Source organism: Sturnira hondurensis, unplaced genomic scaffold (assembly GCF_014824575.4).
Source record: "Sturnira hondurensis isolate 20B ecotype Veracruz unplaced genomic scaffold, ASM1482457v3 Scaffold0022201, whole genome shotgun sequence".
Taxonomy (NCBI): domain Eukaryota; kingdom Metazoa; phylum Chordata; class Mammalia; order Chiroptera; family Phyllostomidae; genus Sturnira; species Sturnira hondurensis.
Genome location: NW_028094832.1, coordinates 13,122 through 39,560, shown reverse-complemented (window position 1 = coordinate 39,560; position 26,439 = coordinate 13,122). Strand labels below are relative to the sequence as shown.

Here is a 26,439-nt window from a genome sequence, read left to right as displayed (position 1 = left end):
ACCCAGGGAGAGGCTTGAGATGAAAATGGAGCCAAAGATGCCACTGATAATTGATGAAATATTTTTCTGTGTACTTGGAGGGGATGCTGAGGACTGTAATGGTGGTACTAAAACAAAAAGCAAACATCCTATCAAATATAAGGCACCTAACAGCACCTGCTTCCCCAGGGCAGCACATGTCACCCCCGTATTTACTGACTCATCATGTGACAGCCACCCTGTTTGGCCCAGGGGTATAAAGATGTAAAGGGATTGTGTTCTGTCCTCAAGGGTCTCACGTTCTACTGGGCAGGACAGTAAATGTCCATCTGTTTATAGTACAGTTTGGCAAGTTTACTCTGCATAGACCTTTTTGAGGATGACAGAATTGGGGGTGCTTAATTCTGCCTGAGGAAAGAGTCAGGCGAAGGCTGCATAAGAGGTGACCTTTGACCTGGTTATAGGAGGACTAGAACATGGGGAAAAGAGAAGGCCTGGAAGCATTATAATGCCTAGAGATTTCAGGACCATCTAGTAGTGCCTGATGACTGAATCACTGCTTAGTGAACTCCTGTGCTCAGGGAGGTGGGATTGGATACTGGAAGCTGGTGGGAAAGCCCATGGCGGGCCCTGGCTTCCCAGACAGGAAGTCCACCAGGAAATCAACCAGTCCCTCCATCTGTCAAATTTTCCATTATACACACATACACTGTCACAGACACAAGGAAGGCGTTAGATCCTTAATGAGACCTACCACATCCTCGGCACCCTGCACACTCACCTGGGGTCTCCAGCACTTTCCCCCAGTGGTCTAAGAAGTCCCTGAGCAAGAGAGTGCAATCTCCCATTGAGAACTTCCTGAAAAACTCCACCCGTTCATTCTTCTCCCAGTCCTCCTTGACCCCTCTGGCTCCAGGACTAACAACTGTCCAGTTCCTGCTCATTGGTTCCAAGACAAGGATGGTCTGTCCACTGATGTTAAACTTCAAGGGCCCACCAGTGCATCGTCCTGCCTCACACTGACAGGACAGCTGGGCCTGCAGGATGGGGGGACCTGCAATGCACACACAGGGGCGTCACCCTGCCTCTGAGAGCTCTGCCGACTCCTGCAGTCACGCATGTCCCTGCACATGTAAGGGCTGTAACATCCTCTGCACACCGTGCCCTTTTCTTGCCCTTAGGGTCGCCATGGCTGTGAGGTTGGACCAGGGTTCAGTGCCTTCCCACCAAGCCCCTCCCTGCCTCTGCCCACTCCTTCCCCCTCTCCTGCTCACTGTCCCCACCTCCCCTCTCTTCCCCTCACTTACCCCTGGTCTTGTTTCCCTCCACACTGATGACAGGCAGGATCATCCTGAGGTCTCGCCCCATGTCTCCCAACATTTGTGGCAATTCTGTCCACACTGTGGTGGTCTTTAGCTTCTCTCCCAGGGGACCCAAAGGTCTGACCTCATTGCTGTCACTGTTGTACTGAAGGATAAGCTCTTTATCCATTGAGCCCTGGCCTTCACACCAGGGCTGTCCAGGTCTGGACTGGGATTGGACAGTGAGGTCGATGACAAGAGAGTGTGCATCTGTGGGAAAACAAAACAAAACAAAACGGAGGGGTGGCCTAGGGACTCCCTGTGAAGGGCCTGGCTGCTGAGAGATGAGTCTCCACCCCAGGTCCCTGCATCTCTGCAGCCTTGGTCCTGTCTCACCTTTAACTGTCTGGGGTTTAGTAAAATACTCTGATGCTACCACGGACCCTGTTACCCAGAGGATTCATCTGACAGATGTTTTTAGTTACATCCACCAAGTTGTGAGTACAAAAATACAAAATTATATGTGTCCTGCCAAGACTTAAAATCAAGTTTAAAAACAGACAGGGATTAAAACATAAAGGGAAGAATGACATCATAGGACACATAGGGCCCCAGCATTTTGGAGAAGCTCAGTGATGGCCGTTCCTGATGGCTGGCTTCAGAGGTGGAAAAGACATTGCAGATATAGGCACTCAACTATCATAAGCACACACAGTGCCATTACTGAAAAGGTCACAAAGGTTGGAATGCAAACCAGGGGCCCAGACCACGGAAAACTATGCCTTTGGCTCATAGAATGCAGTAGTCCTACAGGCAAATGGGTAAAACCAACCCAGAGAGTGCTGGGTTTAAATAATAAGAAGGAAAAAATCCCACAAAAATAAATAGGAAGCTAAAAGCAGCCTTTTAAGGAAGAGGCAGGATCTGTTGCCCAGTTTCCAGAATTGAGCCACTTCTGAGACCTGGAACCCATTACTAGAAGGAGTGGGTGGGGCCCAATCATCAGGGACCCCTCAGGTTGACAGCAAAGGCCATGTGGCTATTGACCTGGTCAGTGTGTACACTGGGGAGCAGAAAATACCCAGACATTCACGTTGGGCCTAGTGTGTGAGTTGATATCATTCACAGGGATCAGAAGTATGATCATTGGTCCTGTTAGTATAGCGATGAATGGGGTTCAGTCTCAGGGAATAAATAGACATGAGCCCCAGGTCCTGCCCACAGAGGTGTCATTTGGTTCCTCAATCCACGTCGTAATCATTTCACACTCCCCCAATTAGTAACAGGAATAGAAAATCTTTTCATTGGTGAATTACTTGTGGCATGAGGGCTACACAGTAGGGACATTCAATGATAACCTTCTTACATTTTCTCCTCTTTGCTCCAAGTGGATTTTTAAAACAGTATTATTCTGAATGAAATAACAGGGCAGAGTACCAACCTCAGTACCTCTAAGGAAGCAGGGGTGTACCCCTTCCTGGCTCCATTTAATTGCCAGCCTGGTGTGAAGACTGTGTATAGCTGGGCATCTATGAAATATCTCAGGCTTTGCAGACCGAGATATTGACCGATATTGACCGAGTCAATGACTTTGCAATGACTCAGCTCTGATGTGGAGCCATGAAAGCGGTGATAGTCAGGTCCTGAATGGATGGATGTGGCTGGACCTTGCTCTTGAGCCCTAAGACCCAGCAGACCAATAGCACTAGAGGTATGTGTGGTAAGACACGGTACTTTGGGGGACTTCATGGCATCCCTACTGGAGAATCACACACAGTCACCTAGTTTACGGAGGTAAGGCCATGTCACTTGTAGCAGGAAAATGCACACCATTAGAAGAGGCTCCCGGTAAAACACTGGGGGCTGGGAGAGACAACAGCTCTGGCTCTGGACTCTGAGAGTTGTCCATCATCAGTGTCACTGGATCAGATAGGCCCAGCTGTGATAAGGTAGAAGTGATTCTTTGGGCTTTGAAATGATCAGAGTCCCAGGAACATATAAGGTGCATAGACAGGTGTCCCTGATTTTGACACCAGAAATGTGGTCCCAGCGCTGTGCTGAGGTTACACCTGTGATTTCCTGCAGTGTCTCAAAGGCCCCCTGGATCCAGGAATTCAGTCTGCAGAGCACAGGGGAGCAGTGGCCTGTTGCTGCAGGGCTCAGGCCCTCTGACAGTCACTCCGCCCACAAGCCACAGGGCAGCAAACTGTTCTGGGTCTTCGGTGAACCGTGGACAGTTGGACAGGTCACCCATATCTGTGACACCCTATATGTGTCTAGTGTTGGGTCAGCAAAGTATTGATAGTGCAGTGGCCACATGTGGTTCCCGGTGTGTTTGCAAGTTGTCTCTGGCTGCGTGGCATAAGTGTGGAGGTGTGTGGTGCACACAGAGACAGAAAGAATCGTCCTGCAAGGATCCTAAATACCATCACTATCTGTCCTTGCTCTAGAAACAGTTTGCAGCCTCCTGCCTGAATCTATGGCCATTATATGTTGCTGCCTCCTCAGCAGGTGGAGAGTGTGGGTTTGGGACCTAAGGGGAGAGAGGGGGGGCCCTTCCTTACCAGCCTTCCCAGGTCATCCTGTCATAACAGGATGGGTGAGCTGGGTGAGGAGCAGTCCCTGGGGAGGGAAGTGTCTGAAATGATTACCTAGCAGAGCAGGCTGGGAAGTGCAAGGGTGGGGAGCCCTGGGGATGATGGAGGGTTTGTGCAGTAAAGTTTTGTGAGCAGGGTAGGGGCTTGTGGTCGTTTGTTGGTGCCTGTGGGTGGAGACCCTGCAGGGGACCCCATGTTCTGACTACACCTGGGGTGCCAGAGGGGAGCTGGTTCCTACTTCTGCAGATGTGGGCTGGTGGGGGTGGGGAGGAGTAGTGCTGGGGAGAAACTGTGTTGGGAGTGTGGGGGTGGGGTTGGTTTTGTGGGGTGTCAACAGGGCTTGAAGGGTTAGTTAAGGAGGCATCTGTCTTCCTCTGTCCTGGGCTGTTCGGGTGGATGGGGGTAAAAAGTGAGTTGAGAGTGTGTGTGTGAGTGTGTGTGTGTGTGTGTGTGTGTGTGTGTGTGTGTGAGATAGAGAAAGAGAGAGAGAGTTTGAGAGGAGAGAGTGTGTGTGGAGGGGCAGGGAGCGGGGCTGCTGTTGAGGAACAGGACCAGGAGTGCTCTCTTCCTTAATCCGTGAGCTGCGCTGCCACTGGACAAACCCAGTGGGTGGGGCTGCGTGCGGGGGGGGGGGGGGGGGGGGGGGGGGGGGGGGGGGGGGCTGAGTCAGGCCTAAGGACTCACACCAGTCGTGCCCAGACCTCCCATTCTCCTTCCCCTCTCTTCTGCTCCTTTCCCGAGTAATACTTCTTCACTCTGGTTACCTGCTGTCCACTTCGCTCCCTGTACGGAAGCGACACTGACCCAGTTAAAAGTCGGGGGGAGGAACCCTCGAGGACACTGTCCCAGGCGCTTTGTCCAGTCATTTCTCTGCAAAGTAGCCTGGCACTCTGACTGCTGTGCACCATGGAGCCCACAGGGTCCAAGCTCGGCCTTGTTCTCCTGGTCCTGGTCGTGCTGCTGGACTGTCCCTGGGCAGCGCTTCATGTTTTGACTCTGGACGGTGAGTTTGGGATGTAACCCTTTGTGGGGTGGTTGAAGAAGAAGGTCCCGCGGAGAGAGGAAGGGAGTAGTGGGGTGGAGGGGCTTTAAGGTCGGGGAAGGGGATGAAGTGCCCAGGGCAGTCGTAGAACCTTCCAGCCGCTGGCGACGCTGCCTCCTCAGTCCCCTGCCCGGGCTCATTTGGGGTCGCGGTGCCGGGCAGGGAGCTGGGTGGCTGGGGTGATGAGGTGGGGCGCATCTGCCAGGGAGAACGGAGGAGGGAAAGAGGAGCCGCTGAAGCAAACAGGCGTCATCCCCAGGCCGCTCTCCTGCCCTGGTTCCCGTGGTTCTTCTGGGGACCTGGGAGCCCCTGCCCCTGACTGTGCGGTTTCCTGTGTGCCAGGAAGAAACTATTCAAACCGGAGTGGGTGGGGCTGCCCGCGGGGGCAGGCGGGGGCCTGGCTTAGTGACTCCGAGGAGGCCCACCCGGAATTCCCACTCTCCCTTCCCTCTCTCCTCCTTCCTCTGGCAGTGCTTCTCCCCCCGGGTCGTCTACTGTCCACCTCGCTTTCAGTACGTAAACGACCTGCACTCCGGAAAAAGGCGGCGTGGCGGGGGTGGGGGGAAGGTGATGGGGGGGACGAAGTCTCGGGGACACTGTCCTGTGCTCTCTGCGCAGGCGCCTCTATCCAAAGCAGCGTCGCCCTCAGACCCCTGCGCCTTGAAGTCCACCAGGTCTAAGTTAGGTCTCACTCTCCTGGTCCTGGTCCTGCTCCTGAACTGTGCCCGGGCAGAGGATTCTGTTTGGAATCTGAGGAGTGAGTTTGGGATGTAACCCCCTGGGGTGGTTAAGTTGAGGGGTGTACGGGACCGTGTGTTTTGGTCTGGCAAATGTGACTCAGCTCTGTATGGAAAACCTATAGAAGTGAGGTGGTGGGCAGGAGCCAGACCTTCACACTGAGTTTTCCCGTGGGAATCAGGCCTAGAAAATGCATACAGATTGTTTATGGCTTGCTCTTGCTACAACTCCCTCACCCTGATCTGAAACAACAAATGTGTATTGTCTGTCTTCAAGGTAATTTCCAAAGCCTGTTTGAGTTCTCCCAAGGACAGAGCTAATTGGCCCATCACCATTCCCCTCTGCATGTTATTTTCATTTCCTTGATTGTACCTAAAATGTAGACAATGCATATCTATTCTATGTAATAGATAATAAATCTTTCTCTGATATAAGACCCCAGAAAAACAATAAAAGCCTGTCTAGACAAGGGTCGAGGCACTCCCCTCTTGAGGGAGTGGGCAAGGCACCATAGACACTCTCCCCTTGAGAGAGTAGTCATGTCTATTCCCCTTTTCTCCACAAGATTACTGTTGCCTATACATTTATTCTCTCCATGAGCCACAACAGACGGACTCTGTTGACCAGGTTCCACCACAAGGGCTGAGGCTGGGGGAGGGAGGGGGGGTAGTGGGACTGGGCAGAGGCACTAAGTTTGCTGATCAGGGTGAAGTACCCAGGGCAGTTCCAGACCTTCCAGCCAGTGGCCACACTGCTGCCTCCTTAATACCCTTTGAGGTCTCATTTCGGGTCGATGTCAGGCCAGGTGATTTCCTTTAAGCTAGAAAAGGGACGGGAAGGAGGTGGCATGGGGGCAGTGAGGTGGGGCTCATTCTCCGGGGGAGAAGGGCTGAGGGAGAAGGGAAAGAGGGCACAGCAAGAAAGGCCACTGACGGAAACACGGATCATCCCCAGGCCGCTCCCCTTCCCTGGTTCCCTGGTTCTTCTGGGGACCTGGAGCCCCTGCCCCCGACCACAATGTTTCTTCTGTGTCGTGACCCAGAGACAAGGGCACACAGGGATACCTGCTCTCAGTACTCTCCCGGGCAAAACCCCTCCTTCCTCCTCACTGCCCTGCCCTCTTGACCTTCCCAATGGGCTGTGCTGGCAGGTCCTCAGACCTGCAGCCTGGTCACTTTACCAGCCACTTCCCCTCATGAGTCACTGCTCTGAGCCTGGAACTCAGCGGCCCATCTGCCTGCAGCCTAGGCTCACTCACCACCACTTCCCTGCAGAGTCCTGCCCCCTCCCCAGCTCACCTAGTTATATTCTTTAGGGTTTCGGGTTGGCACTCATCTGTTTCATTTTATCCATGATAAAATACTGTTTTGACATTCTGTTTACAGAAAGGGGAAGACAGTTTGAGGATATTGTATTTGAATTTCCCTAGTATGGTACCTTCAGTCCACAAATAGTTCAACAACTGCAAAGACTTTTCATTCCTGTTGCAAACCTGGGAAATGTGAAATGATCACTGCATGGGTCTGGGCCAACAACCCTGTGGGCAGGACCTGGGCAGGTGTCTGTGTGTTACCCCAACCCCATGAATCACCATGACCCTGTAAATTATGCCAACCCACACCCAGACCAAGTGCAAATGTGTGAGTAGCTCCTCCTCCCAGTGCACACCTGCCCCGGTGCAGGGCCATGTGGGTCTTTGGGGAAGGAGTTCGCACTTGCTGGGGTGTGGGGGGCCTCTCAGTGCAGCCCCCCCTCTCCCTCTACTAATGAGTCTGGCTCTGAGAAGTGGCTCAGCTCTGGAAACTGGCCCAGAGACTCATTCTTTTGTTGGGAGGCCATTTCAACCTCCTCCTCATCCATCTTTATGTCTTGTCTCTGTTTGTTGTAGTTATTCAAATCCATCCCTAAGTATCCAGGTTGGCTGTCCATCCATTTTGGCTCTAAGATCACTCTGTGCTGAGCCATAGCCATTGCTCTGTGGTTGAGTCATGTCTGGGTTCCTGATCTCCCAAATCCTTTTGATCATCTTACCTCCTTTGCTCCCGATATACAGCACCTGTACCTGTGACTTGTTATCTTGACATCTGCAACCCCCATTACTGCTGGCAGCCATTTGGGGAACACCGGCTCCTACACCATCATGACCTTCAGCAAAAGTCATCATTGAGCTTTCTGAGAATTCCGGTGTTCTTCTCATCCATGGTTTCCTCATAGGCTTGATACACGAGTTAGCTTTAGGCTTTCCTATGGAGCATGGTTGATTAGACTCTTTTCTGCCTTTTCATATAATAACCTGGCATATTCTCTTCCCTGAGCCAGCTGACCCCTTCCTCTACTACCTGCCTCAGGAGTTCTGGCCGTTCTGCTCCATGCAGGGCAGCCATGCCTTCTGCCAACCTTGCAAGACCCATCCCAGCAGCAGGTTGGTGCCATCTCCCAGGGCTGGGCTGTCACAACCCCCCAGTCATGACAGGTCCCTTCTCCAATGTTGGGATCTGTCCACATCCCCACCTCACTGTCACCCAGCTTTGTCAGGAGCAGCCTCCTATATGCTCTCCGTGTCCCCGCAGGACACTGGGCTATTTCCTGACAATCTTCTGGAATCTAGATTTTTCCTCCATAGCTGCCTGTCATGTCCTTGGATTGGTTGTGGAATAAGTGATGATGGCCTGGTGGGCAGAGGGGACGTATCTGGAGATGTGTGGTTTCTTGTGTGGCTTCTGCCAGGCAAGGCCTCCTGGTTTCCCTCAAGCAAGGGAGGGGAACTGGCCTTCACCTGGTGAAGAGAAGTGACAGAGAGGGTCAGTCCTTGGTCTGCCAGCTTAGGTGTCAGGGGGAGTCACTTGTTGGCACAGAGATGGGGGAGATGCTCATGGTCACTTTTCTTTCAGCCCCAACTTTCACCTGCATTTTCTCCTTCACAGATGCCCACTCTCTTTGCTATGCATTCAATGTCTCTGCCAGTGGACCATCATGGTATGTGGTTCAAGGCAAGATCAATGGGACCCCATTTTTTAAACATACCAGTAGAAGTCTGAAGGCCAAACCCATCGGTCCCCTGGCGGTGATGTTGAGTGCCACAGAGTCCTGGAATCAAATGGTTGAACATTGGAAGGACCTGGTGGAAGAGCTCCGGAAGGCACTGCTGGACAATCGACAAAATATTTATGAATCCTTTCGTAAGTTTGCACGATCCAGGTAGAAGTAGAACAGTGTTGTAGGGTAGGGAACAACTGTGTTTATGTGAATACTGGAGTTTATTCTGCCCAAGAGGCCCAGCAGGCAGGTGGGACACAGAGGAGAGAGCAGGACCTGGAGACAGGAGGAGAGTAGAGGGCTGGCTACTAGGTCAAGACCCAAGGCTGACCTCTTTCCCATGGTGGGTGGGGACAGATTCTCTCTCCCTGCAGGGCCACATGATGTGTCAGCAGAAATTCACTGGACAGTCCAGGGCATTCTGGGAGTTTGGCTTCAGTGGACAGAGATGTCTCCATTTTTACTCAAAGAAGAGACGCTGGACAGAGTTGCACCCTGGATGTAGATCGTTAAAGGAGACACTGGAGAGTGACAGATATGTGACCAATCTCCTTGTTGTGATCTCACATGGAGATTGTGTGAAGTTGCTTAATCAGAGCAGAGTTCTGGACACAAAAGGTAACTGTAGATGGGACAAAGTTGTAGGTCTCTTGAAATGATATTGACAATGTGCCTATATTTCTGTGTATTGTTTGTGGTTTGAGAAAATAGTCCACTACAAGGTTTTTTTTTTTTAAATAACGGCTGCAGGCCTGTCCCATGTCCCTCCTTTCCCCTCTCTCCTCCTCGAGTCCCTCCCTCACCCCACAGAGCCTTGGACCACTCACTGTGGGTTTCCCACTGACCCCAACCACGTGGGCCTCGCTCTCTCTTCAGTCCTGTTCCTGGCACTGTGCCCTCTTCTCACATCACTTTCCTCTTCCTCTCACCTGCTCTGTGTCTGCACATCCTTCAGTACCACCTCCGATGTCAGCTTCTGTCCTCACAGAAGGACAGAGGACTGCTCTACCGCCTTCCTCATGTGTCACCTTCCCTTCTGTCACAGCAGGAGGGAGTGAGTATGTTGTGACCCTGCTTCATCCATTAGCTGTAGGAGCCCAAGGGGACAGGACCTATCTCCTGTCTTTGTTCCAACCCTGGGAGCTGTCACAGCGACTGCCACACACACAGGGCTGGAACCTGTCAGCATCGTAGGGTCACCTGGTGCAGCAGGGCTGAGGGGTCGTCTCCTCATAAATGGGGTCTGGACAAGGCTGACACTCTGGTGTTTCCTCTCAGCAGCACCAACCACCGCCCCAGCTAAAACCCCAGTCCCAGCCCCATCCAAGGCCATGACCATCACGTACAACAGATGGTCTGGATCCTCACTGCAATTTTTATCTTAATCCCACGTGGCATCCTAGGCTGGGTCCTTTACAGTAACAGGTACAGAGGGCAGAACTCAGTGGGAAATGAGGGGCAGATGTCCTGCAATGAGGACAGGGAAGCTGACTTCCCACCCTGAACCCTACCCCTCACTGAACCTTCCCGTCCTGGGTGTGAGACCAGGAGAATAGGCGTAATTTCACTTGATGGCACTCACTTGGACAAGTTCAGCCCTGAAATCTGCTGTCTTCTCACTGTTGGTGCCAGAGGGACAGGCAGGGGCCCACACTAAGGCCTAAGGCCTGCTGGTGCTGCAGGGGTTTAGTGATTCAGTCCTGATTCAGATTTTCTCTTTGGGAGAGAGAGTTTGGGCCCAGGGTGGGTGGTGTGGGGGCAGCAGGCACACAGGACAGGGCAGTGCTCACATTCAGGTGAGACTGGCACAGTGGCTGCATGGGATGTGTCCAGGGCAAGGGGACTGTCCAGAGGGTTAAGAGGAGGGGGCCTGGTTCTAATCCCAGGAAGAGGGTGGAAGGGCTTGCAGACACAACACAGAAGGCTGGAGTTCAGGACTGTGTTCCCAGGGAAAGGGGTTTTAGGATATCAGGTAAGGCAGTGGTTGGACAGTAGGGACTGTTCAGGCTGAGGTTTGAAGGGGCCATTTCTCCGTGGACCACCGGGATTCCTGGCTGAGCCCTGGTGTGATCACCTGGCAGCCTGTCTCCTCCAGACTCCAGATCCAGAGCCACTGAGGGGCCGTGGTCTGAGCAGAGGTGACTGGGGAGATGGGTGGGGCTGAACTGTTGGTGGCCTGGGATGCAGACAGCTGACTGCAGCAGGAATGCACTGGGCAGGGCAGGGACACTGGCTCTCAGAGTGGTGTGATGTTACCAGGGAGAGAGGAGAGCAGGAGGGGGAGTGAGAATAATGATGATGTTTGCAACACTCCCCAGTGCTAGGGGGTCCAGGATGCAGGCCACTTTCTTTGCACGGGTCTCCTCACTGGCGTTCTAAAATCAGGACTTGAATGGAGGGAGTAGAGCAGTTCATTTGCTCCTTGAGTCCTTGCCCCTTCTGTCTTTAGCAAGACTTGGGTTTGACTGTCGTGTGTTTTCTGATGGCAGAAGATGCTGCTCCAAAGCTCCTGTGAGTGTGGCTTAGTTCCACACGTGTCCCTTCTGGTCAGCCTCCTTTCTGTCATCTCCAGCTGCTCACCTGTGACCTCCAGGAGCTGCAGCCCTTACAGCCTCCAGAAGGTTGTGGTGCTACAGTGGATGCAACATTCGTGCCATGTGCTCCGTGGAAGTGACCTGGAGTTAATTTAGTTAGCATGTCATCGTGTGCTATGATGTCTGGAATACTAGAATGNGGCTTAGTTCCACATGTGTCCCTTCTGGTCGGCCTTCTTTCTGTCATCTCCAGCTGCTCACCTGTGACCTCCAGGAGCTGCAGCCCTTACAGCCTCCAGAAGGTTGTGGTGCTACAGTGGATGCAACATTCGTGCCATGTGCTCCGTGGAAGTGACCTGGAGTTAATTTAGTTAGCATGTCATCGTGTGCTATGATGTCTGGAATACTAGAATGGATAAATGTGGTACATTTACAAATGGAAAGCTATATAAAAGTAAATAAATAATAGAGTGCTACACAAAACATGGATGACTCAGAGATAAGCTGTTGACAGAAAATGTCATACACAAGAGAACATGTATTCTATGGTGGGTTCCACTGTATCAATTTCAAACACAGAGAAAACTGACCATTGAAAATCGAAGTCAGTTAGTGGACATGTTGGGTGTGACCCATGACTTGATACAACAGGCTAGTATACAGCCTGTTGTATCAAGTGGATTTCCTTTTTGAAAATAAATCAAACTGAAGATTTAAGATTTGTACCCTTTACTGTTGGAATATTATATTTCAATAAAAAAGTTAAAAAAATTTTAAGTATAGGCTTCAATTTTTGTTAATATCTCAGCAAATTCACAGTTTTCTACTCAGGAGTATTCAATGTTAAATTAAAATATAAATACAACAAACATGTTTTTCTGCTCTAATACTAAGCATTCATTTTTTAAGTACACTATATTGATTATGCTATTATAGTTGTTCCATTTCCCCCCCCTTTATTCCCCTCCACCATGCACCCCACTCCCACCCGTATTCCCCGCCCCTTAGTTCCCATCTGTGGGTTATACAGATAAGTTCTTTGGCTTCTCCATTTCCTATACTATTCTTAACCTACCCCTGTTTACTTCATTCTTACCATTTATGCTTTTTATTCCCTGTACATTTCCCCCATTCTCCTCCCTCCCACTGTGCTTCTGTTTCTGTTCTAGTTGCTTGCTTAGTTTGTTTTTGTTTTTTAAGGTTCAGTTGTTGATAGTTGTGAGTTTGTTGTCATTTTACCGTTCATAGTTTTGACCTTCTTTTTCTTAGGTAAGTCCCTTTAACATTTCATAAAATAAGGGCTTGGTGATAACAAACTCCTTTAACTTGACCTTGTCTGGGAAGCACTTTGTCTGCCCTTCTATTCTAAATGAAAGCTTTGCTGGGTGTAGGTCCTTGCCTTTCATGACTTTGAACACTTCTTCCCAGACCCTTCTTGCCTGCAAGTTTTCTTTTGAGAAATCAGCTGACAGTCTTTTGGGAACTCCTTGGTAAGTAACTCCCTCCTTTTCTCTTGCTGCTTTTAAGATTCTCTCCTTATCTTTAGTCTTGGATAATGTAATTATGATATGCCTTGGTGTGTGCTTCCTTGGGTTCAACTTCTTTGGGACTCTCTGAGTTTCTTGGACTTCCTGGAAGTCTATTTCCTTTGCCAGATGAGGGAAGATCTCCATTATTTTTTCAAATAAGCTTTCAATTTCTTATTCTTCTTCTCCTTCTGGCACCCCTATGATTCAAATGTTGGAACATTTAAAATTGTCCCAGAGGTTCCTAAGCCTCTGCTCATTTTTTTTTGAATTCTCATTTCTTCATTCTTTTCTGGTTGAATGTTTATTCTTCCTTCTCCAAACCATTCATTTGAGTCCCAATTTCCTTCCCATCACTGTTGGCTCCCTGTGTGTTTTCCTTTCATTCACTTTTCATAGCCTTCACCCTTTCCTCTATTTTGCGACCATATTCAGACCATTTCTGTGAGCATCCTGATTGCCAGTGTTTTAAACTCTGCATCTGATGGGTTGGCTATTTCTTTGTGGCTTAGTTGTATTTTTTTCTGGAACTTTGATCTGTTCTTTCATTTGGGCCTTATTTTTTTGTCTTGGTGCACCTGTTACATAGTAAGGGGCGTAGCCTTAGGTGTTCACCAGAGCAGGGCAACTACATCACTGCACGGTGATGCTGTATGTGGGGGAGGGGTCCGAGAGGGAACAGTGCCGCTGTTCAGCTCTCTGCTAGTTTGCACTCACTTCTTCCGCTACTCACAAGTACATTGGGCCCTTGTGGTGCTGATTCGCAGGTGGGTGGGTTTGTGTACACTCTAGGACTCTGTGGGTCTCTCCAACGAACTCTCCTGTGAGGCTAGGAGTTTCTCCTGCTGCTACAACCCCCACAGATGTTTTTAGTCAGAGATTTTCAGGCTTCATTTCCCTGTGCTGGAACCCTGGGTTGCATGGTCTATCTTGCTCCTTTTTTTGTTCCTCCAGTTTCTCCCCATGCAAATGTGGGACCACCCATTCCACCAGCTGCCTCTGCCTCCAGTCCACCAGCTGCCACTTTACTGCGAGTCCTCACTGGGTGCCTGTCTCTGCCTCTCTTACCTGTCTAGATGAATGTTCCTACTTTAACTCCTTAGTTGTTGGATTTCCCTACAGCTCAATTTTCTGACAGTTTTGGTTGCTTTCGTTTTTAAATTTGTTGTTGTCTTACTTTTGGTTGTGGGAAGATGCACAGTGTGTCTACCTATGCCTCCATTGTGGCTGGAAGGAAAAAACAACATTCAGAGCCCTGGCTGGTATAGCTCAATGGATTGAGCATAGGCCCGCAAACCACACGATCACGGTTCGATTCCCAGTCAGGGCACATGCCTGGGTTGCAGGCCAGTTCCCAGCAGGGGATTCACGAGAGGCAACCATACATTGATATTTCTCTCCTTCTCTCCTTCCTTTTCCCTCTAAAGATAAATAAATAAAGTATTTTTAAAAACAACAACATTCATTTCTTTATTCCAATGTTGTCATTGTCCTCAGAGTGTCCTGTCCAGATGGAACCAGGCAGACCTCAGTGGTTGAAGTAGAGAGGTTGAGGAAAGTTGGCAGCTTTGGGGTTGGAGCCACAATCCTGGGGCTCTCTGCGGGCCCCCAATTAAGATTCCTTCTGGTGAGAAAATATTTTATGGTTGCCAGATGGGAGGGGCATTGAGGGGATGGACAAAAAAGGTGAAGGGATTAAGCACAGATTGGTAGTTACAGAGTAAACGTGAGCATGCAAAGTACAGCATAGGTCATAGAGTAGTTCAAGAACATATCTCACATATGCAGGACCCATGAACATGGACGACAGTGTGAGGATTGCCTGATGGAGTTGGGGAAATGGGGTGGAAGCAAGCAAAGGGCTGGGGGGGAAACCTGGACAACTGTAACAATATAAGCAATAAAATATAATTAAAAATAAAATAAAATAAATACATATGGCAGAATGGATATGGTATGCAAAGCCAGAATGAGCATAAGATATCTACCAACTGTGCTCTAAGAATGGGAGGGCCGTTGATGAAACATACAAGGAAGCTGGCCACATGGTGTTCAAGATAGGCCACAGGAGAATGTGTCACTTTGGCATATCGATCATTTTGAATTAAAGTTACTTAAGAATAGCTGGGGCAAGAAGGGCACTCTGGCCCTCTTTTGTCCCCCTAAAAACAAGACACGTTCCCTTTATCACGAGGTAGAGGGACATCCTTAGCACAAGACACAGGGAATTTAGAGCCAAGAAGCCATACAGACAAACCTTATTACTTCATTATGAATTTACTCCTCCAAGCTCAAACTTTTGTCCGGTCAATTCCTTACAAATTATTGTTTCTTTGTCAGAGGTTATAAAAACTGCCTACTTTGGCCACTTCATAGGGTCTCATATTTCTCTGAGATCCTCTATGTACCAAATTAAAATTTGCTTTTCTCATTTAATCCATCTGATGTTACTTTAACTTTTAGACCAGCCAGAAGAACTTAGAAAGTTAGAGAAAAAATTCTTCTTCCTTGACAGTGCGAAGGGCCCCCGTATTTTGGAGAAGTTCAGTGATGCCCTCCTTGATCGCGGACTTGGCAGGTGGTGATGATATTCCTGATATAGGTGCTCAAATCTCAGAAGACACACTTCATTATTAAAAAGGCCACAAAGGTTGGAATGGTGATCAAGGGCCCGGCCCTCAGAAAACTATGCCTTTGGCTCATAAAATACAGTAATCCTAGAGGCAAAATGGGTGAAAGCCAACCGAGAGAGTGCTGGATTTAAATAATAAAAAGAAAAACACAAGCATAAACAGGAGGGTAATAGCATCCTCCCAAGAAAGAGGCTGGATCCTTTGCCCAGTTTCCAGAATCCAGCTCTTCTGAGACCTGGAACCCATTACTAGAAGGAGTGGGTGGGACCCAATCATCAGGGACCCCTCAAGTTGACAGCAAAGGCCGTGTGGCTATTGACCCGGTCAGTGTGTACACTGGGGAGCAGAAAATACCCAGACATTGATGTTGGGCCTAGTGTGTGAGTTGACGTCACCCCCAGGGATCGGAAGTATCATCCCTGGTCCTGTGAATACAGTGATGCATGGGGTGGGGCCCAGGTAATAAATAGACACCTGTTTTGGGTCCTGTATGCAGAGGTGTCATTGGTACAGCAATTTGCATGGTGGTCATTTCACATCCCCCAGATTTGTAACAGGAACAGAAAACCTTTTTTTAGTGAATTACTTGTGGCATGAGTGCTACACTGTAGGGATACCCTTGTCTTACATCTGTAAGGAACCCTATCTTGTCTGAAAACCTCTGGTTTAATGTCAAACAGTTTCTTACTGCTATAAAAAACCCTATCTTAGAGTAGGGAAGGTCATCTTACATTTTCTCCTCTTTGCTCCAAAGAGATTGTTAAAACAGTATCTTATCTTCAATGAAATAACAGAGAAGAGTACCAGCCTTAAAAAGCTCTAAGGAAGCAGGGGTGTCTCCCTCTCCTAGCTCCATTTTATTGCCAGTCTGGTGTGAAGACTGTGTATAGCTGGGCATCTGTGAAATATCTCAGGCTTTACAGACCAGAGTCTGTTGCAAGTACTGAGCTCTGTGGTAGCATGAAAGTGGTGATAGTAATTGAAAGGATGGATGTGGCTATGCATTCTCTTTGCCATAAGACCCAGAAGACCAATGATACAGAGGTATCTGTGGAAGGACACAGTGCTATGGGGACTTCATGGCATCTCTACTGGAGAGTCACAATGCCATCCCCTAATGTTTAGAAGTAAGGCCATGTCACTTGTGGCAGGAAAATCCTCACCATTTAAAGAGGCTCCTGCTAAAGCACTGGGGTCTGGTAGGGATGAGGCCCCTGGCTATGGATCTGGAAATTGTTCATCATCAGTGTCACTGGGTGAGACAGGCCCAGCTGTGATAAGATTCACATGATTCTTTGGGCTTTGAAATGATCAGAGTCATAGGGAACATATAAGATGCATAGACAGGTGTCCCTGATCTTGACACCAGACATGTAGCCTCAGCACTACCCTTAGGTTATACCTGTGACTTCCTGCAGTGTCTGAAAGGGCCTCTGGAACCAGGAATTCTGCCTTCAGATCACAGGGAAGCAGTGGCCTGTTGCTGCAGGGCTCAGGCCCTCTGACACTCACTTCACCCACAAGCTGCAGGGCAGCAAACTGTTCTGGGTCTTCAGTGCACAGTGGACAGTTTGGACAGGTCACCCTTATCTGTGACACCCTATATACCACCTAGTATTGGGCAGTAAAGTATTGATAGTGCAGTGGCCATATCTGGTTCTCTGTCCATTTTCAGGTTGTCTTGGGTGCCTGTCACCACAAATGTGGAGGTGTGTGGTGCACACAGAGACAGGACCGGCCCTGCAATGATCATAAATAACATCACTATCTGTCCTTTCTCTAGAAACAGTTTGCAGCCTCCTGCCTGAATCTATGGCCATTATATATTGCTGCCTCCTCAGCAGGTGGAGAGTGTGGATTTGGGACCAAAGGGGAGAGAGGGGGGGCCCTTCTCTGCCAGCTCTCCCAGGTCATACTTTGGCAAAATTACTCCCTGTAATTGGCAAAGGCATTCCCTGTGCATTCCAGCCTAGAGTTCCTGGGCCAGGTGCAGAGGTTTTTGCTGGGAGGGTCCTCAAGCGAGGGGATAAGGTGCCACTTGGAGGAGGAAGGGGTCAGAGCACTTCATAGACTGGAAGGTATTGGAGGCCCTAGTGTTCTTGGGACCCCACAGAATTGGGCGAGCCAAGTGAGTTGGGTGAGAAGCAGTCAGTTCTTGGGGACAGATGTGCTGAAATGAGTGTCTGAGGCTGCAGGTTCAGTTACCTGCTGCAGAGGGCGCTGGTTAGTTGCAGGATGGGGCGCCCTGGGGATGAGGCAGGGTTTGTGGGGTAAAGTCTTGTGAGCTGGGTAGGGGCTTGTGGTGGTTTGTTGGTGCCTATGGGTGGAGAATCTGCCAGAGCACCCCCTGTTCTCACCACACCTGGGGTGGGGGGCGCTCATTCCTACTTCTGCAGATATGGGCTGGTAGGGCTGGGGAGGAGTGATGGAGTAAGAGATGTTGTGTTGCAAGTGTGCGAGGTGGGGTGGGTTTTGTGTGGTGTCAACAGGGCTTGTAGAATTAGTTAAGGAGACATCTGTCTTTCCTCTGTCCTGGGCTGTGCGGGTGGATGGGGAGAAAGTGGGTTGGGAGTGTGCGTCCATGTGAGTGTGAGAGACACAGGCAGTGTGTGCATGTGGCTCTTGTTCCGGAGGGTGGGCCGGTGTCTGCCGTGCAGTGGTGAGCAAGCCTCGGCCGGCCCTAGCTGCTGTAGGTGGGTGGAGGGCAGGCGTTGCCCGGGGGCTCCAAGCAGGCATGCCCCAACGGTCCACTCCCCTTCCCCTCTCTCGCGCTCCTTCCCTGGATATATACTTCTTCACCCTGGTCGCCTCCTGCCCTGTTCAGAAACGACACCCACTGTGGAAAAAGGCGCGGGCGGGGGGGGGGGGGGCGGTGCGGCAGGGCGGGGTGGGGGAGGAAATCTCGAGGACACTTCCCAGGCGGTCATTGTAGACTCCTCTCCTCTCCGCAAAGCCGCTTGGCGCTCTGGACGCTGTTCGCCCTGGAGCCCGCCCGGTGTAAGTTCAGCCTTATCCTCCTGGCCCTGGCCGTTCTGCCATGGTATGCCCGGGCAGAACAACGTGGTCGGATTTTGGCCGGTGAGTTTGGGATGTAACCCTTTGTAGGGTGGTTGAGCAAGGGAGGCGGGGGAGGGAGGAGGGGAATAGTGGGGTCGAGGGGCGTCAGGGGCGCGGATACCGACGAAGTGCCCAAGGCAGTTCCCAACCTTATGGCCTGTGGGGACGCCGCCCCCTCCTCCATCCCCGGCACAGGCTCGGTTCGCGTCGCTGTCCAGGCCAGGTAGTTGCATTCAGGCAAGAAGAGAGGCGGTGACTAGGAGCCAGCGAGGTGGGGCGCGTCCACTGGAGGAGAAGGGAGGTGGGAAGGAGAAGTCGCTGAAACAAGCACGTATCATCCCCAGGCCGCTCTCCTGCCCCTGTTCCCGTCGTCCTCCTGGGGACCTGGGAGCCCCTGCCCCTTGACTGCGCCGCTTCCTCTGGGTCGCGGCCCAGAGACAGCAGCACGCCAAGATACTGTGCTCTCAGGACTTTCCCAGGCAGCCCGCCTTCCTCCCCACTGCCATGCCCCTTGAACTCCCCCCTGGGCTCTGCAGGCAGGGCCACTAACCTGTAGCCCTGGCCAGCCCTCCCTTCACCAGCCATTTCCTCCTAATGAGTCACTGCTCTGAGCCTTGAATTTACAAAGTGGGTCTGCCTGCAGCTTAGGGTCATTCAGCACCATTTTCTTTGGGGAATGCTGCTCCTCTCCCCAGCTCACTGTGTTTTGTTATCCAGTCCTTGGGGGGTTCCAAGAACACCGGTGTCTCTAATGCCTTCTGATCAGTTTCTCCACCAAGTGTCTCCTTGTCTCCATCCCCTGATGACACACTCAGCTGAAGTCTCAGCTCCAGGCCCACAGATCCTAGAGCAGGAGGGGTGGGGGTGGGGGCACGTTTTCCCGAAGAATGATCTTGGGGCTGGTGGTCAGGAAGGGCCCTCTCTCCCCTTTGGTCCCACACCCACATTTTCTACCCACAGAGGAGGAAGCAGCAGATAAAGTCCATAGGTTAGGGCAGGGGGCTGCAAATGTTTTCTATAAAGGACAAACAGTAAATTTTTTGTAAAGAATAAAATTTTCTGTTCTTACAGACCTCTCAACTGTCTCTATAGTCCCTGGGCACCTCTCGAGGTATTGTGGAAAAGCAGGCAAAACAACATGCAAACTACTAGGGGACCAGATGTAACCACTCTCCCAGTTTGCTCAGCCCAGGGTCAGGGTGCATAGGAAGTCCCCCGTATAGGTGATCACTTCCCTAAGGAATCCTCCCCCTGGGGGCCTGTACTCTTTGCTGAAGACTCAGGACCCGCCTTGTCCTGCCTGTGGCTTCTGATGGAGGGAGTGTGAGAGGGTGTAGGTCCCCCTGGTGGGGACTGTGCTCCCCTTCCTTGTGTGGACTGCTTCCTGGGTGGAAGGGGCGTGGGAGACAGTGCAGGAAGCCATAGGTGTGAGCAGAGGGTGGTGCTGGTACATTCTGGTGTCAACATGGGGGCCACCTTCTGCTGCATTGCATTGTTGCCTGTGACCCTGCTCCTTTTTATGCCAGAGAATTCACCTCTATCTTATGAGCACTCAGCCTGCCTTAGCTAATGACACTCCTGCTGGGCAAATCTGATTATTTCATAGCCAGCAGCGTCGTCTCTATCAGGCCATCTCTAAATGGTGTGGATTTCCCTGCTGCCCTTGACGTGGCCTTTCTTCTGACCCTATGAGTCTGTGATGTGATTCTGCTCAGAGGATGCCTTGAAGTCCCCATAGCAACTTTCCCTAGCACAGATACCTCTAGAAACCTAGATTCTGTGGGTCATAGGGCCCAAGTGGAGGGTCCAGCTAACTAATTAATTGATCCATTGTCTACAGCTTCTTTCATGCAGCTAGAGCAGAGTTCAGTAGTTGCAAAGAGACCAGTGGTCTGCACAGCCTAAAATATTCAATAGCGACTTATTTACAGAAAGACTCCAGGCCAGACTATTATGAAATGGCTCTAGGCTATGGGTCATACACCTTCATTCTTTAGGGTTTAAGGTTGCTACTCACTCTCTCCTTTTATCTGGGATAAAATATTGTTTTAATATTCTATTTAGAAAAGGGGGAAGGCAGTTTGAAGATATTGTACTTAAATTTCCCTTCTATGGCAGCCTTTGGTCCACAAATAGTTCAACAACTGCAAAGACTTTTCATTCCTGTTGCAAACCTGGGAAATGTGAAACGATCACTGGGTGGATCTGGGCCAACAACCCCCCTGTGTGCAGGACCTGGGCAGGTGTCTGTGTGTTACCCCACCCCCATGCATCACCATGACCCTGTAAATTATGCCCACCCACACCCAGACCAAGTGCAAATGTGTGAGTAGCTCCTCCTCCCAGTGCACACCTGCCCCGGTGCACGGCCATGTGGGTCTTTGGGGAAGGAGTTCGCACTTGCTGGGGTGTTGGGGGGCCTCTCAGTGCAGCCCCCCCTCTCCCTCTACTAATGAGTCTGGCTCTGAGAAGTGGCTCAGCTCTGGAAACTGGCCTAAGGATTCGTTCTTTTGTTGGGAGGCCATTTCAACCTCCTCCTCATCCATCTTTATGTCTTGTCTCTGTTTGTTGTAGTTATTCAAATCCATCCCTAAGTATCCAGGTTGGCTGTCCATCCATTTTGGCTCTAAGATCACCCTGTGCTGAGCCATAGCCATTGCTCTGTGGTTGAGTCATGTCTCGATTTCCAACCTTCCGAGTCCTTTTGATCATCTTACCTCCTTAGCTCCTGACCCAGAGGACCTGTACCTGTGATTTATTGTGTCGACACCTGTCACCCCCATTACTGCTGGCAGCCATTTGGGGGTACAGGGACTCCTACCACCATTCATGACCTTCAGCAAGAGTCATCTTTCAGCTTGTTGGTGCTCTTCTCGTCCACGCTCTCCTGATTGCCTCAATAAACAAGAGTTAGCTTCAGGCTTCCCCATAGAGCAAGGTTGACTGGACACTTTTCTGCCTTTTCATACTATACCCCGCCTGGCATATTCTCTTCCCTGAGCCAGCTGAGCCCTTCCTCTACTACCTGCCTCAGGAGTTCTGCCTGTTCTGCTCCATGCACGGCAGCCATGCCTTTTTCCAAGCTGACAGGACCCATCCCAGCAGCAGGTTGGCGCCATCGCCCAGGGCTGTTCTGTCATGACCCCCTAGTCGTGCACTGTCCCTTGTCCTCCACTGGGATCTGTTCACATCCCCCACCTCTCACCACCCAGCTTTGTCAGGAGCAGCCCCCTACACGTTCTCCGTGTCCCCGCAGGGCACTGGGCTGCTTCCTGGCAATCCTCTGGAATCTAGAGTTTTCCTCCATAGCCTCCCGGCATGTCCCTGGATTGGTTGTGGACTGCATGATGATGCGTATTGGCCTGGTGGGCAGAGGGGACGTGTCTGGAGACGTGTGGTTTATGTGTGGCTTCTGCCACGCAGAGGCCTCCTGGTTTCCCTCAAACAAGGGAGGGGAACTGGCCTTCACCTGGTGAAGAGAGGTGACAGAGAGGGTCAGTCCTTGGTCTGCCAGCTCAGGTGTCAGGGGAGTCACTTGTTGGCACAGAGATGGGGGAGATGCTCATGGTCACTTTTCTTTCAGCCCCAACTTTCACCTGCATTTTCTCCTTCACAGATGCCCACTCTCTTTGCTATGCATTCAATGTCTCTGCCAGTGGACCATCATGGTGTGAGGTTCGAGGCAAGATCAATGGGACCACATTTTTAAAATATACCTGTAGTAGTCATAAAGCCAAACCCATAAATCCCCTGGGAGTGATGTTGAATGCCACAGAGGTCTGGAATCAACTGGTTGAACACTGGAAGGACCTGGTGGAAGAGCTCCGGAAGGCACTGCTGGACAATCGACAAAATATTTATGAAGCCTTTGGTAAGTTTGCAGGATCCAGGTAGAAGTAGAACAGTGTTGTAGGGTAGGGAACAACTGTGTTTATGTGAATACTGGAGTTTATTCTGCCCAAGAGGCCCAGCAGCCAGGGCAGGACACAGAGGAGAGAGCAGGACCAGGAGACAGGAGGGGAGCAGAGGGCTGGCTACTAGGTCAAGACCCAAGGCTGACCTCTTTCCCATGGTGGGTGGGGACAGATTCTCTCTCCCTGCAGGGCCACATGATGTGTCAGCAGAAATTCACTGGACAGCCCAGGGCATTCTGGGAGTTTGGCTTCAATGGACAGATGTGTCTCCGCTTTGACTCGAAGAACAGAAGCTGGACAGAGTTGCATCCTGGATGTAGATCATTAAAGGAGACACTGGAGAGTGACAGATATGTGACCAATCTCCTTGTTGTGATCTCACATGGAGATTGTGTGAAGTTGCTTAATCAGAGCAGAGTTCTGGACACAAAAGGTAACTGTAGATGGGACAAAGTTGTAGGTCTCTTGAAATGATATTGACGCTGTGCCTGTATTTTTGTGTATTGTTTGTGGTTTGAGAAAGTAGTCCAACTACATGGGTTTTTTTTTTTTAAATAACGGCTGCAGGCCTGTCCCACGTCCCTCCTTTCCCCTCTCTCCTCCTCGAGTCCCTCCCTCACCGCACAGAGCCTTGGACCACTCACTGTGGGTTTCCCGCTGACCCCAACCACGCGGGCCTCGCTCTCTCTTCAGTCCTGTTCCTGGCACTGTGCCCTCTTCTCACATCACTTTCCTCTTCGTCTCACCTGCTCTGTGTCTGCACATCCTTCAATACCACCTCCGATGTCAGCTTCTGTGAGGACTGCTCTGCTGCCTTCCTCATGTGTCACCTCCTCTTCCATCAGAGAAGGAGGGACTGGGTATATTGGAACCTTTGCTTCCTTCAAAGCTGTATGAGCCCTTAGGGGACAGGGCCCATTTCCTTTCTTTGTTCCAGTCACAGGATGTGTTACAGGGGCTGCCACAGTAGAGGCATAGAACCTGTCTGCGTCATAGGATGTCTGCATCATATGGTCACCTGGGGCAGCAAATGGGTTCCGGACAAAGCTGATGCTCTGGTGTTTCCATTGCAGCTGCACCAACGGTGGCACCAGCGGTTCTGACTGTCTCTCACAACATATCATCTGGATCCTCACACCGATTTTTATCTTAATCCCACTCGGCATCCTAGGATGGGTCCTTTACTGTAACAGGTATGGGTGGCAGAACTGAGTGGGAAGTGAGGGGCAGATGGCCTGCAGCGAGGACCTGGAAGGTGACTTCCTACTCCTCCCCCTTACTGAACCTTCCCATCCTGGAAATGAGACCAGGACAATAAGACTTAATGCCACTTGGTAACAGTCACATGGACAAGCTGAGCCCTCAGATCTGCCGTCTCCTCACTGTTAGTGCCAGAGGGACAGAGAGGGGCCCACACCAAGGCCTGAGGCCTGCTGGTGCTGCAGCGGTTTAGTGATTCAGTCTTGACTCAAAGTCTCTGTTGGGAGAGAGTGTTTGGGCCCAATGTCTGTGGTGGGGGTGTCAGCAGGCACACAGTGCAGGGCTCACATTCAGGTGAGACCAGTATTGTGGGTGCTTGTGGTGTGTCCAAGGGACAAGGACTATCCAGGGGTCTAAATGGAGGGGGCCTGGGTCTAATACCAGGAAGAAGGATGGAAGGGGTTGCAGACCCAATTCAAAAGGCTGGTGTTTACTGCTCCATTTGCACAGAGTGTTGCTTGGGGGACAGTAGGTAAGGCAGCGGTTGAACAGTAGGCATGGTGCAGGACCAGGTCAGAGGGGGCCACTTCTCTGCAGACCCTGGGACTCCTGATTGAACCCTGGTGCTATCACCTGGCAGCCAGCCTCCTCCAGACCTCAGATCCAGAGCCACTGAGGGCCCTTGCCTTGAGTGAAGGTGACTGGGGAGACTGGTTGAGCTGAGCTGCTGGTGGAGTTGGATGTTGACCTCTGACTGTGGCAGGAATGCACGGGGCAGGGCAGGGACAGTGATTCTCAGATTGGTGTGCTGGGACCAGGGCAAGGACAGAGGAGAGGGAAGGATGTTTGTCTGCAGCCCTCCCCAGTGCTAGACGAACAGGGATGCAGGCCCCTCTCTTTACACAGGGCTCCTCAGTGGTGTTGTAGAATCAGGACTCAGTAGAGGGCAGAGCAGTGCATTGGCCCCTTGAGTCCTTGCCCCTCCTGTCCTTAGCAGGACTTGGGTCTGACTGTCGTGTGTGTGTTTTTTGATCACAGAAGATGCTGCTCAGGAGATCCTGAGAATGGGTCTAGTTCCACACATGTCCCTTCTGGTCGGCCACCTTTCCATCATCCCCAGCTGCTCACCTGTGACCAGGAGCTGCAGCCCTTACAGTCTCCAGGAGGTTGTGGTGCTACAGCGGATGCAACATTCGTGCCTTCTGCTCTGTGGAAATGACCTGGAGTTAATGTACTTATCAGCATGTTATCGTGTGCTATGATGTCTGGGATAATAAAATAAAGTGTGATTTATTTACAAATGGAACACTATATAGAACTCAATAAATAATAGAGTGCTACACAAAATATGGATGACTCAGAGATAAGCTGTTGACAGAAAATGTCATGCACAAGAGAACGTGTACTCTACGGTGGGTTCCACTGTATCAATTTCAAACACAGAGAAAACTGACCATTGAAAATAGAAGTCAGATAGTGGACACGTTGGGTGTGACCTATGACTTGACACAACAGGCTCTTATGCAGGTAGATTTCCTTTTTGAAGATAAACTGAAGATTTAAGATTTGTACATTTCACTGTTGGAGTATTATATTTCAACAAAAAAGGTTTAAAATTTTTTTTAATATACACTTCAATTTTTATTAATGTCTTGGCAAATCACAGTTCTCTTGTCAGGAATATACAGTGTTAAATTGGATTATAAATACAACAAACACTTTTTTCTGCACTAACACTAAGTGTTCACTTCTTTACTCCACTGTTGTCTTCGTCCTCACAGTGCCCTGTCTATGTGGAACCAGGCAGAACTACATGGTTGAGGAAGGGAAGTCGAGGAACACGGGCAGCTTTGGGGTTAAGGCTGCATTCCTGGGGCTCCCTGTGGGCCCCAAACTAAGATTCCTTCTGAGGAGAAAATACTTTACTCTGCCAGTGATGTAAGAAATGACTATCCTCTAGTTTTCTAAAAGAATAGCCAGGATCTGCCTGTCTCTATTGTAAGAATGGGCCCTGAAGTGCAAAGCTGATTATCAAATAAGAGTGTCCAACTGTGACTGGCAACTGACTGGGTCAGAGAAGAGCCACTGCCCAGAAAGGGCCCAGGTGGGAGGTGGTGGCACCAGCAGCACAGGGAATGTATGCACCAGGACCTGGGTGGGGCAGTGGCATGGTGGGTACAGATGAGCTGTCACAAGGGGAGGATCCTGTCCACAGAGCAGCAGGCACAGGGGTCAGGCTTAACCCCTGGTGCAAGGTGACTGAGGAGGACCTAAGTGCCCCACCAAGCAGCCTGAGACTAGGCTGCTTTCCCAGGAGTGGAGGGGCCTGGGGAGCAGGAGGAAGGCAGAAAGAAGACAGTTTGGATCTAGGTGTCAAAGGTGAGGAATTACAGGAGGCTGGGCCTCCATGGACCCTGGGGGCTGGGCACTCAGCCAGCTTCCCTCTGGTGCCCAGCCTGCTCCTGAGGGGCCGCAGGCAGTTCCCAACGTACAAACTCACAAGGTTCAGCACTCAACAAAACATTGCTGGATGTGCTAAAAGGGAAGGAATGAGACCGTAATCAAGAGAGAGAGGAATCCACAGAGGCTGACTCAGAAATCATGGAGAGCACAGGGAAAAGAATGGAGGTCAACACTCTCCTTACACCTGTAATGGGAGGAAAGCTGTTTTTCCCTCTGGCCTTCTGGCCTCTTGGCTGAGACCCTGTGATAAAAACCAGATTAACAAGAGAAACACGAACAGAAGCTTGTGAACATGTCTGCCTCTGGTACAGATGGGGCATATTCTGGGAAAATGAGTAACCCCTGAGGCAGCTTGGAGTTCAGGATGAAATATCATGTTCATAGGGAAAGGGGGGTGTAGGACTCTTAGGGCAGAGGAA

At 50.7% G+C, this 26,439-nt stretch overlaps 3 protein-coding genes across 3 annotated transcripts in view; 2 read left to right on the top strand and 1 right to left on the bottom strand.

The window, feature by feature from the left end:
* Positions 1-1,552, bottom strand: part of LOC118978950 (retinoic acid early transcript 1E-like) — a 2,344-nt gene extending 792 nt beyond the window's left edge. The window contains exons 1-3 of the mRNA XM_037034785.1: positions 1,287-1,552; positions 761-1,033; positions 3-107 (exon numbers count right to left, since the gene is read on the bottom strand). Of these exons, the coding sequence (XP_036890680.1) occupies positions 3-107; positions 761-1,033; positions 1,287-1,470 (562 nt within the window). The 5' untranslated portion in view covers positions 1,471-1,552. The remainder of the gene's footprint in view (positions 1-2; positions 108-760; positions 1,034-1,286) is intronic.
* Positions 1,553-4,577: 3,025 nt separating this feature from the next.
* On the top strand, positions 4,578-10,989 carry LOC118978966 (UL16-binding protein 1-like). The gene is made up of 4 exons (XM_037034795.1): positions 4,578-4,880; positions 8,582-8,836; positions 9,051-9,311; positions 9,972-10,989. The coding sequence occupies exons 1-4, from the start codon at positions 4,784-4,786 to the stop codon at positions 10,076-10,078; spliced, it is 720 nt and encodes a 239-aa protein (XP_036890690.1). The 5' UTR covers positions 4,578-4,783; the 3' UTR covers positions 10,079-10,989.
* A 6,795-nt stretch (positions 10,990-17,784) lies between these two features.
* Positions 17,785-25,080, top strand: LOC118978949 (UL16-binding protein 1-like). Its single transcript, XM_037034784.1, has 6 exons — positions 17,785-17,792; positions 18,268-18,464; positions 22,060-22,314; positions 22,530-22,790; positions 23,431-23,550; positions 24,596-25,080. The coding sequence occupies exons 1-5, from the start codon at positions 17,785-17,787 to the stop codon at positions 23,508-23,510; spliced, it is 801 nt and encodes a 266-aa protein (XP_036890679.1). The 3' UTR covers positions 23,511-23,550; positions 24,596-25,080.
* Positions 25,081-26,439: the final 1,359 nt, after the last annotated feature.

Bases quoted from the DNA above. Each gene is read 5' to 3' on its own strand.
- LOC118978949 (XM_037034784.1), top strand. The intron at 18,465-22,059 runs GTGAGTTTGGGA...TCTCCTTCACAG, and splicing joins ACGTGGTCGGATTTTGGCCG to ATGCCCACTCTCTTTGCTAT. The intron at 22,315-22,529 runs GTAAGTTTGCAG...GGGTGGGGACAG, and splicing joins AAATATTTATGAAGCCTTTG to ATTCTCTCTCCCTGCAGGGC.
- LOC118978966 (XM_037034795.1), top strand. From the start codon at position 4,784: ATGGAGCCCACAGGGTCCAAGCTCGGCCTTGTTCTCCTGGTCCTGGTC. The intron at 8,837-9,050 runs GTAAGTTTGCAC...GGGTGGGGACAG, and splicing joins AAATATTTATGAATCCTTTC to ATTCTCTCTCCCTGCAGGGC. The intron at 9,312-9,971 runs GTAACTGTAGAT...GTTTCCTCTCAG, and splicing joins CAGAGTTCTGGACACAAAAG to CAGCACCAACCACCGCCCCA.